Genomic DNA, 18,652 nt, shown 5'->3' on the forward strand with positions numbered 1-18,652 from the left:
TTAGAGGGTTAGGGTTAGAGGGTTAGGGGCAGTGTTAGAGGGTTAGGGTTAGAGGGTTAGGTTTTAATTTAACCCTTAGTACTGTAGTGGTTACGTTTACCCCTTAGTACTGTAGTGGTTAGGTTAACCCTTCATACTGTAGTGGTCAAGTCAAACCTTAGTACTGTAGTGGTTAGAGTTAACCCTTAGTAATGTAGTGGTTAAGTTAACCCTTAGTAATGTAGTGGTTAAATTTACCCCTTAGTACTGTAGTGGTTAAGTTTACCCCTTAGTACTGTAGTGGTTAGATTAACCCTTCATACTGTAGTGGTAAGGGCTAGCCCCTTAATATAGTGGTTAAGTTAACCCTTAGTACTGTAGTGGTTAAGTTAACCCTTAGTACTGTAGTGGTTAGAGTTAACCCTTAGTAATGTAGTGGTAAGAGTTAACCTCTTAGTACTGTAGTGGTTAAATTAACCCTTAGTACTGTAGTGGTTAGAGTTAACCCTTAGTAATGTAGTGGTAAGAGTTAACCTCTTAGTACTGTAGTGGTTAAGTTTACCCTTTAGTACTGTAGTGGTTAAGTTAACCCTTAGTACTGTAGTGGTTAAGTTAACCCTTAGTACTGTAGTGGTTAAGTTTACCCTTTAGTATTGTAGTGGTAAGGAAGGACTAGCCCCTTAGTATAGTGGTTAACCCTAAATACTGTAGTGGTTAGAGTTAACCCTTAGTACTGTAGAGGTTAGATTAACCCTTTGTACTGTAGTGGTAAGGGCTAGCCCCTTAGTATAGTGGTTAAGTTAACCCTTAGTACTGTAGTGGTTAGAGTTAACCCTTAGTACTGTAGTGGTAAGGATTGCCCCTTAATGTAGTGGTAAGGGTACACCCCTTAGCAGTGTAGTGTGGTGGTGAAGGTAAGGGGTTAGGGTTAGTACCCCTTAGTACTGCAGTGTGGTGGTGAAGGTAAGGGGTTAGGGTTAGTACCCCTTAGTACTGTAGTGTGGTGGGGAAGCTAAGGGCCCTTAGTTTAGTGCTAAGTGGCGGTATTGTTAATTGGAATGGCTGAGCTGTGGATCATCTTAGTGCAATGCAGTATAAACTGAAATATCATTGACACACTAGGCTTTATATTGCACCACACACTCGGATAGGAAATGGTGTGAACGTTAGATACTTTAGAATATTCAGAATTATTTTGTCGAATATAAGGCCATATATTCTGGTACGTGTTGTGTTTTTGATGAACAGACAACAAACACACACAAATAGTCCTTATAACCTCTAATCTGTCATATAACATTACTTATGAACTCTAACCGGTCATATTACCTTAAGCTGTCATATAACATTACTAATTACCTTTAAGCTGTCATATAACATAACTTATAACCTGTTTGCAAGGATATGGCAAGAATTAGGGTGGAAATAAATGTTGGGGATTATTTTAATTTTAAGGAAAGTGTAAGTTCTAGGATAATGGTTAATGGGTAATGGGTAATGGGTTGAAGACCAAACTCACTGTGCGATAGGCTTAGAAACAGGCTGTTAATTAATCACCTAGTCGTTCAAATCCCTTCCATCACATGGCTTCATAACACCTCCCTCTGACCTCGGGGAAAGCAGAGTGGACCGTGAGGAGGAGGAGGAGGGGGAGGAGGAGGAGTAGGGGGAGGAGGAGGAGGAGGAGGAGGAGGAGCAGGAGGAGGAGGAGGAGGAGCAGGAGGAGCAGGAGGAGGAGCTGTCCTGGTGGTCTCCGGCTCCCCCTCAGAAGCCCTTGATGTGGCAGTAGGCCTCCAGAGAGGAGAACAGGATGTAGAGCAGCCACAGGCTGACGAAGAGCATGGTGGTCAGAACCTTGGCGGTCCGCGGCCCCCCCAGCTCCCCCCCGATGTCGGGCCGCCGCCGGTACATCAGCACGCCCACGCTGATGAAGGCGAAGATGGTGAAGAGCGTGACAGAGAAGGCCAGCGGGCCCGGGTCCACCCTGAACTCGCGGCCCTGGCTGTTCTGGTAGATGGCCGCGATGGACCACGCCACCTGGCATGGCAGCAGCGGGTTAATACCACTAACCACTCACTAACTAACTCATATTACTAATGGTAATACTAGCTGGTATAAGGATACCAACTAAGGCTGAACCTGGTACTAACTAATAATAACAAACTCATACTTCCACTGCAAATATAAACTAATACAAATTATACCACTAACTAGTGAGAATAATAATGTTAACTAACAGAGCTAGTTTAAGCCTTTGGGTGCTGGTCAAGTTTCAAGTTCTATCGGTCAAAGTCTAAGTCAGGTCTCATTTTAGTATCCTACTCTCCAGAGGCTTAGCCCTTAAAGTCAGGGTTAGGGTTAGGTCAGGGTCGGGTTTAGGTCAAGGTTAGGTCAGGGTTAGGTCAGGTCTCACAGGATCAGGGTAAGGTCAGGGTTAGGTCAGGGTCAGGGTTAGGGTTAGGTCAGGGTTAGGTCAGGGTAAGGTCAGGGTTAGGTCAGGGTTAGGTCAGGGTCAGGGTTAGGGTTAGGTCAGGGTTAGGTCAGGTCTCACTTCTAGTTCTACTACTACTGAAAAATTATTATTACGATTGGTCAATTATTACGATATTACAGTTGGTTCTATTGGCTTCCATCTGAAGCAACGTCATGACCAGACATTGGCTTTGATTGTAAGGGTTAGTCAGTTTGGGTTAGGGTTTGGGTTAGGGTTAGTCAGTAAGCGTTAGTCAGTGATTCATTACTCAATGACTCACCCCGATGCCCAGAAAGACGTTGACAGCATTAGAGCCCGTCACGTTCCCAATAGAGGCGTCTGCATACTGGTCTTGTATCGCTGCGACCTTACTTGCAAATGTGTCTGGACGAAGGAGAAGAAACGGGCCGTTATTCAGCTAAAAAGATTGCGTCAAATCTGATCAATATTCAGGGATGTTTAAGTAAGGGAAAAATGTTCTCAAAAACTAACTCTGGGTTATGCAAGCAAAATATACAGATCTATCCCGGTGGGCTCAATATCTAACAATGAAGACATTCAAATTAAAACATTAATTCACTCATTATTTCATTCCTGATTGATGCACTCACCTGGTACAGAGGTTCCTAACTCATTAATATTCATTCACTCACCTCTTACAGAGGTTCCTAACTCATTCATATTAATTCACTCCCTTGGTACAGAGGTTCCTAACTCATTCATATTGATTCACTCACCTGGTACAGATGTTCCTAACACACTCATATTCATTCACTCACCTGGTACCGAGGTTCCTAACGCCACAAAGACCACAGCGGTGACCGAGTCTTTCAGTCCAACCGTGCAGCCGAAGTGAGAAGCAAGATCTCCTGGAACACAGAAACCATCATCATCATCATCATCATCATCATCATCATCATCATCATCAGCATCATCATCAGCATCAGCATCATCATCATCAGCATCGACATCAGCATCATCATCATCATCATCATCATCATCATCACCTAACACGTAATACTGCAGTGCAGTACAACATGTTAACCTTACTGCAAAACAACATATTAATCTTACTGCATTACAAAATGTTAACCTTATTGCATAACAACATGTTAACCTTACTGCATTACAACATGTTAACCTTACTGCATAACAACATGTTTACCTTACTGCATTACAACATGTTAACCTTACTGCATAACAACATGTTAACCTCAATGTATTACAACATGTTTCCCTAATTGCATTATACCATATTAACCTTACTGCCTTACAACATGTTAACACTACTGCATTACAACATGTTAACCTTACTGCACAACATGCTCACCTTACTGCCTTACAACATGTTAACACTACTGCATTACAACATGTTAACCTTACTGCACAACATGCTCACCTTACTGCATTACAACATGTTAACATGACTGCATTACACCGTGTTAACCATACTGCCTTATGTGCTTTCAAAATGTATGAAAAATTATTTACAATGTTTTTTCTAAACTGTTTACTTTACAAGAATATGACACTTTTTAAAGGAAACCTCACTCACTTGACCTACGTTATGTGCCGGTATGTATGTACTGGTATGTATGTACCAGTATACATGTACTGGTATATACTGGTATGTTGGTATCTATGTACTGGTATGTACTGGTATGTGCTGGTATATAAGTACTGGTATGTATTTGTATACATGTACTGGTATGTGCTGGTATGTATTTACTGGTATGTGCTGGTATGTATGTACCAGTATGTATATACTGGTATGTACTGGTATATAAGTACTGGTATGTACTGGTATACCAGTACATACCAGTACTTATACACCAGTACATACCAGTATATACATACTGGTACATACATACCAGCACATACCAGTACATATATACCAGTACACACCAGTAAAGAAATACTGGTACATACATACCAGCACATACCAGTACATGTGTATATACATGTACTGGTATGTGCTGGTATGTATGTACCAGTATTTCTTTACTGGTATGTACTGGTATATATTTACTGGTATGTGCTGGTATGTATGTACTGGTATGTGCTGGGATGTATGTACCAGTATGTCTTTACTGGTATGTATGTACTGGCATATAAGTACTGGTATGTACTGGTATGTACTGGTATTTGCTGGTATTTTGTTACCTATGAAGGCTGTGAGCAGGCCAATCATGCAGATGGACACCACGAAGCAGGCCCAGCCGTTCCAGTAGTCTGTCGGAGGGACGAAGGCAAACAGAACTTTCCAGAAGACGGTCAGAAAGTGCATCACATAGTCGAAACACGAAGGCAGCTTCTCCTCCCCACAGTCCTCATCATCATCATCCTCACCTGACAGAGAGAGGAGAAGGATACAAGGTAGTGTTGATTAAGGTAGTTCCTGTAAGGGTTAGGGTTTTTTAAGGTCTTCCTGTAAGGGTTAGGGTTTGTTAAGGTCTTCCTGTATGGGTTAGGGTTTGTTAAGTCCTTCCTGTAAGGGTTTGTTAAGGTCTTCCTGTAAGGGTTAGGGTTTCTTAAGGTCTTCCTGTATGGGTTAGGGTCTGTAGGGTTAAGGTTAGGGTCGGTAGTGTTAGGGGTAGGGTCTGTAGTGTCCTAGGGTTAGGGTTAGGGTCTGTAGTGTCCTAGGAGACGTGTTACCTAGCTGAGTCTCTAGGGGGCGGTGTTGCGCTGTATAATGTTATCAGAGCATTAACATTTGCTGGACACCATAGTTTCATGCATCAACAAAAGCGGATTTCACACCAACCCCGTAATCAAACGTCACATTATTATATTTTATATATTATATATGATATAAGATATTATATGAGATAAATAGAATGCTTTGGCCAGTTGAAAAGCCCAAACTAGAGCAGGATCCCAACTGTTTCCTCCGATGACCTCCATCATGTGTGCCGACCTGGGAGGTGGGCGCGGGGGTCCTATGTTGTCATTGTTAATTAGCGTTGATTAGCGCGATAGCTGCGCAGCATGCTAGCATGGAGCCACTGGTGCTTCTTCTCACCAGCGCTGACCGTGATGGCCTCTATGAACTGGTCTCTCCAGCTGTTGGTCCCCACCAGCAGAGCCAGGTTGGTCTTCTTGATCAGCTTATCTACCGTGTTCTACGGGTTAGATGATAACCACATGGAAGAGAGGAGGGAGGGTTAGATGATAACCACATGGAAGAGAGGAGGGAGGGTTAGATGATAACCACATGGAAGAGAGGAGGGAGGGTTAGATGATAACATGGAAGAGAGGAGAGAGGGATAGATGATAACCACATGGAAGAGAGGAGGGAGGGTTAGATGATAACATGGAAGAGAGGAGGGAGGGTTAGATGATAACATGGAAGAGAGGAGGGAGGGTTAGATGATAACATGGAAGAGAGGAGCGAGGGTTAGATGATAACATGGAAGAGAGGAGGGAGGGTTAGATGATAACATGGAAGAGAGGAGCGAGGGTTAGATGATAACCACATGGAAGAGAGGAGGGAGGGTTAGATGATAACCACATGGAAGAGAGGAGCGAGGGTTAGATGATAACATGGAAGAGAGGAGCGAGGGTTAGATGATAACCACATGGAAGAGAGGAGGGAGGGTTAGATGATAACATGGAAGAGAGGAGGGAGGGTTAGATGATAACCACATGGAAGAGAGGAGGGAGGGTTAGATGATAACATGGAAGAGAGGAGCGAGGGTTAGATGATAACATGGAAGAGAGGAGGGAGGGATAGATGATAACATGGAAGAGAGGAGGGAGGGATAGATGATAATCACAGTAAATACGCTATGATAGTAATTTTCTATGATATAACTGTTATATAATTTATGACCTTATTGTTTTGAATATATTGTTATTATTACGCCTTACCGTAGCCATACATCTACACAATAATAAATACTACTAGTGTATATAAAGGTTGTTTACTACAGATACTACATATATATAAAAAGTAGTTATAGTAGTAGTGATAGTAGCAATAGTAATTAGAGTTATGTAGTAGTTATGAAAGGAGTAGCTTTAGTAGAAATGCATTAGTAATGATAGTAATAGTAGTAGTAGTAACGATGGTGATGACATAGTTATGATAGTAGTTACATTATACATTCATTTCTTATGATACTAGTTACAATAATAATACAGTTGTTACGATAGTAATAATAATGCAGTAGTGAGGATAGTAGTGATATTAATGATGCAGTAGTTATGATAGCATAAATACTAGTTAGGATAGTATTAATAATAGTAATGCAGTGGTTATGATAGTATTAATAGTAAGGCAGTAGTTATGATAGTATTAATAATAGTCATGCAGTATTTATGATAGTATTAATCATAGTAATTCAGTAGTTATGATAGTATTAATAGTAAGGCAGTAGTTGTGATAGTATTAATAATAGTCAATCAGTATTTATGATAGTATTAATCATAGTAATTCAGTAGTTATGAAAGTATTAATAGTAATGCAGTAGTAATGATAGTATTAATAGTGATGCACTATTTATGATAGTATTAATAAAAGTGATGCAGCATTTATGATAGTATTAATAGTAATGCAGTATTTATGATAGTATTAATAATAGTAATACAGTAGTTATGATAGTATTAATAGTGATGCAGTAGTTATGATAGTATTAATAGTAATGCAGTAGTTACGATAGGAGTAATAATAGCAATGCAGTAGTTATGATAGTATTAGTAGTAATGCAGTAGTTTTGATAGTATTAATAGTGATTCTGTAGTTATGACAGTATTAATAATAGTAATGCAGTAGTTATGATAAGAGTATTACGAGTGATTCAGTTGTTATGATAGGAGTATTAATAGTAATAAGCAGCTATGATAGTATAATAGTAATGAATGAATGAATAGTTCTCCTACCTTGAACTCGTATGATTCCTCGATGATGATCTCCATCTTGACGTGGTCTCCTAACATCGGCCTTCCCATTTCAGCCACACGACGCTGCTCTTCATCCTCCAGGACCTCCTCTTCCTCCTCCTCTCCCTTATCTGAACAAGTGTAGCATTAGATTAAGGTATAAAGGGTTAAGGGCTGGTTAGAACGTGTTCTAACCAGAAGATAGACACCACTGTCTTCATATGAGTGGTAGAAACAAGCAGATATCACTACTAATACTACCACTAATCCGGTGCCTCAACATGGTGTTTACACATGAGCACAACTCACTAGTGGGTTACTCACTAGTGGTTACTCACTAGTGAGTAACCACTAGTGATTACTCACTAGTGGTTACTCACTAATGTTAACTTTAAACCTTTAGAAACGGATATTTCATAATCAAATCTGATAAACATAACTCACGCTGCAGCTGTCTGTCAAACAACCTGAACAGTTGTCGATATGTATTGATAAATATATAGACGGATGAGTGGATGCATGGATGAGTGGATGCAACAGAGGGCCAGATCGATGTCTTTGATGACACATGCACCAGACATTCATGACCTTATATAACAAGGTTAGTACATGTTATATACTTCAATATATCACCATGACTCATATATAACCTTACATTAGGGACATGTAGGTATATATTGTATAATGGTATATATCACTATAACCCATTACTATATATCATAATATAACTATCCATCTGGACATTATATAATCCTCGCTAAATCCAACTGTGCATTGTGATTGGTCGAGCAGGTAGCTGTACCTGGGTTAGGGTTGGTCCCAATTTCCTATCAACATTGCACATATTGCAACAATAAAGTAAACCCCTGGAGTGCACAGATGTAGTACTGATACTGTATTATTTATATATCTATATGTGTATATATATATGCATATACTGTAGTTGTGGTTAGGGTTACCGTCTATACCAATGCTTGATTATATGATATAACCCATTATTATGTTGTATAATTCTAACTATATGATATAACCCATTATTATGTCGTATAATTCTAACTATATGATGTAACCCAATATTAGATTGTATAATTCTAACTATATGATATAACCCTATACTTATGCACTTAAATAGTGTTTATTCTACTGTTATAGAAGAGAGATTCTGAGAGAGAAGAATACAGAGAGATCATGCTGTGCTCCCTCCTGATTGGCTGTCACAATCTGTCCGTCCCCACCCACCGCGTCTCCATTGGGGGGCGTCCAGCAGGAGGAGGAAGGAGGCGTGTTTATTGTACTCTTCACGGTCTAAGATCCTAAGGGTTATGGACTTCCTGTATGGGACACACATACACACACATGCACAGGCACACACACAAACACACACACACACGCACACACACACACACACACACACACACACACACACACACACACACACACACACACACACCAAACACACGGATGCACACAAACAGACACACACACAGAAACACACACAATCACACTCACACACACATGCACAGAAACACATGTGTTCAACACATGTGTATACACACACAGCAAGTGTGTGTTGACACGAAAACAGATGAGCATGCATGATGAACACATCAAAGCAGACACACGCACACGCACACACGTGTCTGGATTGATGTGTGTGCAGCCAACTCTGCAGTCACAGGTTCAGAGTTCAGAGGTCACGCGGTCTTTGACCTTTGGAGTCTTTGTTTCCCACCAGGTGAGGCGTTCCGATCTCCAGGTAGAACGTCTTGTTCTTCTCATACTCCTCATCATCAATGATCCGCACCTTGATGCTCTTACTGAGGTGTCAGCACGCAGTCAGCAAGAGGAGGAGGAGGGCGGAGAGAGAGGAGGAGGGAGAGGAGGAGAGGAGTAGAGAGGGGAGGAGGAGGGAGGGAAGAAGAGAGAGAGGGAGGAGGAGAGAGGAGGAGGGAGAGGAGGAGAGAGGAGAGAGGAGAGAGAAGAGGAGAGGAGGAGAGAGGGAGGAGGAGAGAGGAGGAGGGAGAGGAGGAGAGAGGTGAGAGGAGAGAGGAGAGAGAAGAGGAGAGGAGGAGAGAGGGAGGAGGAGAGAGGAGGAGGGGAGAGGAGAGGGGGAGGAGGAGGGAGGGAAGAAGAGAGAGAGGGAGGAGGAGAGAGGAGGAGGGAGAGGAGGAGGGCAGAGGGAGGAGAGAGGAGAGGAGAGGAGGAGAGAGGGAGGAGGAGAGAGGAGGAGGGGAGAGGAGAGGGGGATGAAAGAGGGAGGAGGAGAGAGAGAGGGGAGAGGGAGGAGGGAGGAAGGAGGAGACAGGAGAGAGGGAGGAGAGAGATGGAGGAGGAGAGAGGGAGGAGAGTGGAGAGAGAAGAGGAGAGGTGGAGAGAGGGAGGAGAGAGGAGGAGGGGAGAGGAGAGGGGGAGGAGAGAGAGGGAGGAGGAGAGAGAAGGAGAGAGAAAAGGTGAGATAGGGAGGAGGAGAGAGAAGCAAAGGCAGAAGACAAGTGAGGGAAGAACAGCTAAGAAGGATGACCAAAGTGTTAGGGTAATGATCAGGGTTAAAATCAAAAGGGTAAAGATCAAGATCACAGTGTTAAGGTTAAGACTTAAGATCAAAGGGTTAGGGTTGAGATCTAAGGGTTAAGATCAGAGGGTTAAGGTTAAGATCACAGTGTTAAGGTTAAGATCAAAGGGTTAAGGTAAAGATAGAAGGGTTAGGGTTAAGATCAAAGGGTAAGGGTCACAGATTAATAGAATATGGTTAGTGGCTCATGTTTTAATGTATAATGTATGAGTTATCTTATTCTCCACAGTCTTAGGAGAGGCTGCTTGTGTCTTGTACTCACACTTTACCCTAACACTACTGTTGCTACTTATTTTGCTATTCTGTGGGAGCTTTTCTGTGACGGCTGAGTTTATTTCTATTTCCTATTCTTGACATATTTATTAAGCTATTTATATACATAATGCGTTGAAAATTTGAAGGCCATGAGTTAGAAAGAGATTGGTTAAAATCTCATAATACAAAACTATACAATGGAACAGTCTCACACACACACACACACACACACACACACACACACACACACACACACACACACACACACACACACACACACACACACACACACCGGAGCAGTGCGTCTATTAATATCAGGAATATCAATGTCATTAAACCAGGACGACTAAAGCAGTGAACGAGAACAGGCCAAGTCCTGCTGGGAATATCAGGGACTACCCTGTGGGGATATCACCAGAGAGCTCCCACTATTACCAGCTAACTACTGGTTAACTAACCAACTAACACTATCACCAGCTTACTACTGGTAAACTAACCAACTAACACTATCATCAAATAACTACTGGTAAACTAACCAATAACACTATCACCAACTAACTACTGGTTAACTAACCAACTAACACTATCACCAACTAACCACTGGTTAACTAACCAACTAACACTATCACCAGCTTACTACTGGTAAACTAACCAACGAACACTATCATCAAATAACTACTGGTAAACTAACCAATAACACTATCACCAACTAACTACTGGTAATCGAACCAACAAACACTATCACCAACTACCTACTGGTAAACTTAACAACTAACACTATCACCAACGAACTCCTGGTTAACTAACCAACTTACACTATCACCAACTAACTACTGCTAGAGCTAACCAACTAACTATCACTAACCTACTACCGCTAGAGCCAACCAACTAACACTATCACTAACTTACTACTGGTAAACTAACAAACTAACACCATCACGAAATAACTACTGTTAAACTAACCAACTAACTATATCACCAACTAACTACTGGTAAACTAACAAAGGTAAACTATAACTTACTAACTTTGGGTATACCAAACAGCTAACTATCCTACTAACAGAGGCATTTCTTGTCAGTAAATATATAGTTTAGTCTCTAAACCATAACATAACACTATTGTTACATCCAACCCGAATGTTACAACTTACCCTTAAGTAAAACCCGAACATTACATCCCCTAATGTAACACAAGTTACTGAAAAGGTAAAGATTATGTATAGTTACTAACAAGGTTAATATAATGTATAGTTACTAAGAAGGTTAACAATATGTAGTTACTAACAAGGTTAATATAATATATAGTTATGTGTGTGTAGGTATTGTATCATTTAGTTATAACACGGGTGAGAGTGGAGGACTATCTATATACCGTGTATATATATATATATCAGTGGAGGCTTCTCCATTGAGGAGAGGGAGGAAGATCCTCCCTAACATTGTTGAGAATAAAAGATTTAGATTGCCCCGACTATTGTAATGAATTAATGCCCTTAAATATGACTACTTTATTGCCTTTGAATATATAATGTTCGTTTCCCTGGGTAAAGGGACATTAGCACCCCCTATCGCCTATTGACAATTACTTCAGGGAGGAACGTCCTCCCTCCGCCGCCGTCCACTCCCATTCATTTTCCCGAAAGTACTGGCGGCCGGTGGATAACATGGGTTTCAATGGGAGAGAGGAGGAAAATCCTCCTCTGAGTGGGTGGGACCTTAAGGGGTCTGATTCGCGCAAAAATCTATCCGTCTGCGCTATGAACCAATAAGCAGGATCCCTGGATGTTGAGCAGTGTTGCCAGATTGGTCCGATTTCCCACCCAATTGGGCTACTTTTAACCATGTTAGGCTGGAAAAATTATCATTGGGCGGGAAATCTGCCCAATCTGGCAACGCTGTCGATAACAAACCCGGTCTGCATTGCCGCGGTGCTCAGTCTGAGAGACGCAGAGTAAGTGAAATCTGCGATAGCGAGATCCTAAATGCACAATGGAAACATTGGAAACGGAGGACATTGTTAACGTCTTATTACAAAAACCATTCCATTCATTCAGAAAGAGGTAGACCACTTCCCAAAATCAAGGTCATCAGAAGTAATGGCAACGTCAGTGTTGTGAGTGCTACATGGTTTGCTAGGTACGCATGACTTACTGGTAGCATTACAAGCAATTGTAACTGAAAATAAACATAGCTAAATAACTTCAGTCAGTGAGGGCAAAAATAGGCCCAATAATAGGCCCAGATTATTTTATTTACTTTTACAAATCAATAGTAGGCCTGATTTGACTAATATGCTTTGCATCCTTTCCTTCTCAAATTACAGTGATGCCACTGGTGGCTTTGTATACATTTTGTTCACATAACTCCCTCCCTGCTATTTTGTAGTTCACCAAAACACCCTGAAACAACTTGAGTCTCACATTCTTATGCCACCATACACCAACAGTGCAAGCAGGCCAATGGCAACCAAGCGCGCAGTCCTTCCTCCCTCACTTTAAAAACCACCAGCCGCCACTGATATATATATATATATATATACAGTTACATCTTATCCGCTCCCGTTGGTCTTTGCGTAGCCATCATTACAGTGAACAGAAGTTAACCCCATCACAAGCTGTTGCCTAGCAACTGTAACCCTGACACCAGAGCAGCTGGTTTTGATGCTGCTTTTCTTCCAGACCGTTCAGGATGAATAATGTCATCGAAGATGCAAAAGCAGCCATTTCAAACCACAAATTATTATAATACTGTATATCAAATAAAGGATTTAATAAATACGTATAAATGAAGGTAAAAACAACAAGGTAGAAAAATAGGAATAGGAAGAAGAAATTTAGTAGAAATTCAGAGAACTTCAGATGGCATGCTCTCCGAATCTCTGACCTTTAGGTGACCCTGACCCTAAATCTGACCTTTAGGTGACCCTAACCCCAACTCTGACCTTTAGGTGACCCAAACACTGGTCGAACTCTGACTTCTAGGTGACCCTGACCCTAACTCTGACCTTTAGGTGACCCTGACCCTAACTCTGGCCTTTAGGTGACCTAGACCTTAACTCTGAACTTCAGGTGACCCTGACCCTATCTCTGACCTTTAGTTGACCCCAACTCTGACCTTTAGGTGACCCTGACACTTGTCGGACTCTGACCTTTAGGTGACCCTGACTCTTCCTACAAACACACTCCTACACACAGGCGTGTACACACAGTCCTTCACACACACTCCTACACGCAGGTGTGTACACACACAATCCCTACACACACATTCCTACCCACACACACTCCTACACACACACTCCTACACACAGGTGTACACACACACACTCCTACACACAACCTCCTGCACACACCCTCCTACACACAGGTGTGTACTCACAAGATCTCGTCATTGTTGAACTCCAGGACACCGTGGGCGTCCTCAAAGTCCTCGCCGCCGCCGCGGGCCGTCCCCTCCAGGGTCTTGTAGGGCAGCGTGACCACGCCCCGCGCCCCAGAGGTCCGCAGCACCTTCAGCTCCACGGTGCCCACGCTCTCGCTCACGTGGCACACCGCCTCCTCCAGGGTGAAGATCCCGGCGTGGTCGTCGTCGAAGATGGTGACGGTGGCGGTGCAGGCGGGGCCGAGGCAGGCCACGGAGGGGTCGGGGGCGGTCCCCTCGGACTGCTCCCCGTCCGGAGCCAGGACCCTCAGGTTGGACAGGTGGATCAGGAAGCTCTCGTCCTCCTCAAAGATGTCGTCGTCGATGATGCCCACGCGGACCTCTTTCAGCGTCTCGCCGGGTTTGAAGACCACCACCCCCTCGGTAAACTCGTAGTCAGAGCCCGCGTTGGCCGTGCCGTCCTCGGTGCGGTAGTCCACGGTCAGGGTCCGGTCGGGGTCTCCCCCCTGGCGGACCAGTGTCACCGCCACCGTGCCGCAGTTCTCCAGACACTGGTAGGAGCTGGGCTCGAAGAACACCCGGGTCACGGGGTCGCCGTCGCCCGCCAGCGAGCGCACCTCCTGCAGGCTGACCGCCTTGCGGGCCTGGTCCGCCGCGTGCTTCTTCAGGATGTTGCCCGCGCCCGTCATCAGCCTGGTTGCCTGGCAACGGTAAAAGGCTCGACTCTTCTGCTGCTGACTAAGGACCTGATAGTTGGCCAGCTCTATAAGCTGCTCCACCTGAAACACACACACAGATGCTGTAGGACCCCTGGTACTGTCAGGTCTTTATAACCCTGGTACTATTCCTTGGTATAGCCAGCTCTTTATAACCCTTTACAACCCTGGAACTATTCCCTGGTACGCTCAGGTCTTTGTAACCTTGGTACTATTCTCTGGTACGCTCAGGTCTTTGTAACCCTGGTACTATTCCCTGGTACAGGCAGGTATTTATAACCCTGGAACTATTGCCTGGTACGCACAGGTCTTTGTAACCCTGGTATTATTCCCTGGTACAGTCAGGTATTTATAACCCTGGAACTATTCTCTGTGACAGACAGGTCTTTGTAATGCCGGTACTATTCCCTGGTATGCTCAGGTCTTTGAGTGCACACCTCTCTGTCAGGATGTTTCTGTTTCAACTCCTTCAGGATTTTGGCCATGTCTCTCCTGGTCTCTTCGTCGTCCAGATCCTTCTCATCCAGCTCCAGACCCAGAGGACCGTCCAGGAAGTCGACACCGTGAGAGTTCAGCATCTTCCCGTCCATCTCAATGTCCACCTGACACGGATCAGCGGAGGTTACAAAGAATGGTAGAATATTAGGGTTAGGGTTAGTGGAGGTCATGGGGTTAGGGTTAGGGTTAGTGGAGGTCATGGGGTTCGGGTTAGTGGAGGTCATGGGGTTAGGGTTAGTGGAGGTCATGGGGCTAGGGTTAGGGTTAGTGGAGGTCATGGGGTTAGGGTTAGTGGAGGTCATGGGGTTAGGGTTAGTGGAGGTCATGGGGTTAGGGCTAGGGTTAGTGGAGGTCATGGGGTTAGGGTTAGTGGAGGTCATGGGGTTAGGGTTAGGGTTAGTGGAGGTCATGGGGTTAGGGTTAGGGTTAGTGAAGGTCTTCTGGTTAGGGTTAGGGTTAGTGGAGGTCATGGGGTTAGGGTTAGGGTTGCTGAAGGTCTTGGGGTTAGGGTTGGGGTTAGTGAAGGTCTTGGGGTTAGGGTTAGTGAAGGTCTTGGGGTTAGGGTTAGGGTTAGTGAAGGTCTTCGGGTTAGGGTTAGGGTTGCTGAAGGTCTTGAGGTTAGGCGGTACCTTGGAGGGCAGAGGGCGGTCTCCCTCGGTCTCGATGATCATCCCGCGGTGCTTGCCCGCCCGGTAGTGTTTGTACATGTATTTGTAGAAGAGCAGGCGGCGGTCAGCGATCCAGGCGAACAGCACACAGATGGGGAAAAAGAAGAGCGTCAGGAGCGCCTCCCAGACCTGCACCACCCCCGGGGAGATCACGGCCAGGATGAGGTACAGCCATATGTAGGCGAAGATGCTCCACGACGCGGTGACGAAGAAGACCCGCAGGTGTTTCACCTTCCTGGTCTCCCCGTCCGGAACCACGTACACACAGATGCCGATGATGACAAACATGTTGAAGGCGGCGGAGCCCACGATGGTGGCTGGGCCCATGGCCCCCGCCGTGAAGCCGTGGCCGATCACCTCGATGACGGACAGCAGGATCTCCGGCGCCGAGGAGCCCAGCGCCATCAGGGTGAGGTTGGACACCGTCTCGTTCCAGATCCGCACGGTGGTCGTCATGGTTTCCCCGTTGGGCTTCTTGATGGTGATCTCCTTCTCCTGCGAGGTGATGACCTCGATGGAGGCCATGAAGCGGTCGGCCACGATGGACACGCCGAGGAACATGTAGACCAGTGCCACGAAGTACACGGTGGCCCGGGCCACCTTGTCCCCCGAGGACGGGTTCCGGGGCTCCCAGACGGGAAGCAGGACCCCCCGGGAGCACGGCTCCGCCTCGCTGCAGTTACGGCTGGTGGGAACCATGGAGACGGAGCCGTCAGGGGCGTGGTCCAGGCCGGCGGCCCAGGAGGTCTGCAGCAGCAGGAGGAGGGTCACCATAACGACGGCTAAGGATGGAGAGATGGAGGGTGTCCAGCGGGCCATGGTGACGTGGTAATCACTATTGTGGGACAGATCCTGGATGTTACGAGAGACGAGGGAAGAGAAGGGTGTGAATGGTAGTTATATTTTTAAGGTAAATATTGGTTTCACTGTCACACTAAGCTTTTATATATTATCCAACCACATGAACCCTATCGCAGTATAATAGTTTGCATAAACTATTCATATAATTCATCCTCAATGACATACTAACTAGGCTTGTGCTTCGGTAAGAGCTCAACAACATCAACTAAAACAACAACTCATCTATTGACCACAAACAAAAGGACACATCATGTTATTAATAAATATGGATTAAGATCTATAGACCTTTTGGCTATGGCTACAGGTTAGAGTGTAGTACTATGGCTTCTGGTTAGATGGTAGGACTATGGCTACTGGTTAAGAGTGTAGGACTATGGCTACTGGTTAGATGGTAGGACTATGGCTACTGGTTAAGAGTGTAGGACTATGGCTACTGGTTAGAGTGTAGTACTATGGCTTCTGGTTAGATGGTAGGACTATGGCTACTGGTTAAGAGTGTAGGACTATGGCTACTGGTTAGATGGTAGGACTATGGCTACTGGTTAAGAGTGTAGGACTATGGCTACTGGTAAGAGGGTAGGACTATGGCTTCTGGTTAGATGGTAGGACTATGGCTACAGGTTAGAGTGTAGAACTATGGCTTCTGGTTAGATGGTAGGACTATGGCTACTGGTTAAGAGTGTAGGACTATGGCTACTGGTAAGAGGGTAGGACTATGGCTTCTGGTTAGATTGTAGGACTATAGCTACTGGTTAGAGTGTAGAACTATGGCTTCTGGTTAGATGGTAGGACTATGGCTACTGGTTAAGAGTGTAGGACTATGACTACTGGTTAGAGGGTAGGAATATGGCTTCTGGTTAGAGGGTAGGAATATGGCTTCTGGTTAGATGGTAGGACTATGGCTACTGGTTAGAGTGTAGAACTATGGCTTCTGGTTAGATGGTAGGACTATGGCTACTGGTTAAGAGTGTAGGACTATGGCTACTGGTTAGAGGGTAGGACTATGGCTAGTGGTTAGAGAGTAGGACTATGGCTACTGGTGGTAGTCTTACCATCACTACTGGTTAGATGGTTGGACCACCTTGGATGCCGTTGGGACGGTAGGCCTACCATGGCTACTGGTGGTATAATATAGTAGATGATGGCTAGTTACAATCATATGTAAGGGTTAGATGCTGTGCTAGGACATAGCTTTTGGTTAGCTGCTAAATCCTGGTTAGGTTTAGACTAATTTTAAACAATTTATTCCTTATATACCAATAGGCCTACATTTGTCTCCATAGTCTCCATATATACTATAACCCCTTAAGCACCAGTGCCTTAAGGCGCAAACCTAACAGGAGTGGGGTTCTGCTACATATGCAATGGGCTGTTTCAAAGGTACACCATTCTGCAGGAACTTATCTTGTAATTAGTAAAGCGTAAATCATAGAGTTGAATAATGAATGTCGTGCCGGTTGCCTTAAAAGGAGCATTGCTGTAAATAACATAAAGCAGAGGTGATGCCTTGTTATTTTAAACTAGTACAGTCACGCCAGCATAAAATGGTATTATTTCTTACAGACATCATCTGATCTCAGTGGATCTGTCGCACAATATCCGGAAACTCACTTTGCCTCCCAGACACAACAATAAGTCGAGGGTTGTTAATGGATCATAATTAATTATCATTAATAATCATTCGCCGTGAAGAAGCGTCAGATTTAAGTCCTTTGGAAGATAAACGCCGTTCTCCATCAGGACGTGATGTGCATCCTAACGAGTCTGAAGGGGAGAGGAGATGCCGTCAGCCCCTCATCTCCATCCAGGACCGGGGAGGACCGGGACACGGTCGGTCCCCCGGTAACTCGAGCTCTACCGCACGATGCCTACAGACACCGAATGCACGCTTTACCGACATCATGATCAATGTGAATTATAGTGTCATAGATCACTGTGCATTCTAGTGTCATCGTGTTCACTGTGTTTTATAGTGCCATCCTATATATTAGTGTCATCATGATCACTGCGTAATATAGTGTCATCATGACCACTGTGTATTATAGCGTCATGGTAGACCTACATCCTGATGCATGCAGCGTCTCTCCTACCTTTATTCCAGCGGTGACGGTGGACCAGTAGCAGGAGATACCGCGGATGGACCATAAGCGCCGGACCAGCTCTCGTAGGTCTCGACCAGCTCCAGCGACACCAGGAGGGCTCTTATAGTGTTTTGGGGGGTGGGGGTTGGGGGGGGGTAGGTAAAGAGATTCCCACACACTCGCAGTTTCTGATCCGGTTTTCCTTCAGACTTGAAGATCAGATAGGATAAGAGACGATAAGATCAGCGAGCCAGCATGTGGGATGAGGTCCGCATGAGATGACACACCTC

At 44.6% G+C, this 18,652-nt stretch overlaps 1 protein-coding gene across 1 annotated transcript; it reads right to left on the reverse strand.

Moving 5' to 3' along the window:
• Positions 1 to 1,652: 1,652 nt before the first annotated feature.
• slc8a1b (solute carrier family 8 member 1b) lies at positions 1,653 to 18,652 on the reverse strand. The gene is made up of 11 exons (XM_030378187.1): positions 18,372 to 18,652; positions 15,382 to 16,272; positions 14,692 to 14,856; positions 13,536 to 14,317; positions 9,044 to 9,150; positions 7,334 to 7,464; positions 5,475 to 5,574; positions 4,616 to 4,801; positions 3,232 to 3,321; positions 2,733 to 2,836; positions 1,653 to 2,016 (listed from the first exon to the last, which is right to left on the reverse strand). The coding sequence occupies exons 2-11, from the start codon at positions 16,237 to 16,239 to the stop codon at positions 1,744 to 1,746; spliced, it is 2,796 nt and encodes a 931-aa protein (XP_030234047.1). The 5' UTR covers positions 16,240 to 16,272; positions 18,372 to 18,652; the 3' UTR covers positions 1,653 to 1,743.

The sequence above is a fragment of the Gadus morhua genome, chromosome 15 (genome assembly GCF_902167405.1).
Source record: "Gadus morhua chromosome 15, gadMor3.0, whole genome shotgun sequence".
NCBI lineage: Eukaryota > Metazoa > Chordata > Actinopteri > Gadiformes > Gadidae > Gadus > Gadus morhua.

Bases quoted from the DNA above. Each gene is read 5' to 3' on its own strand.
- slc8a1b (XM_030378187.1), bottom strand. From the start codon at position 16,239: ATGGCCCGCTGGACACCCTCCATCTCTCCATCCTTAGCCGTCGTTATG. The intron at 9,151-13,535 runs GTGAGTACACAC...CTGACACCTCAG, and splicing joins TTCAACAATGACGAGATCTT to TAAGAGCATCAAGGTGCGGA. The intron at 7,465-9,043 runs GTCAAAGACCGC...ACACTTGTTCAG, and splicing joins GGGAAACAAAGACTCCAAAG to ATAAGGGAGAGGAGGAGGAA.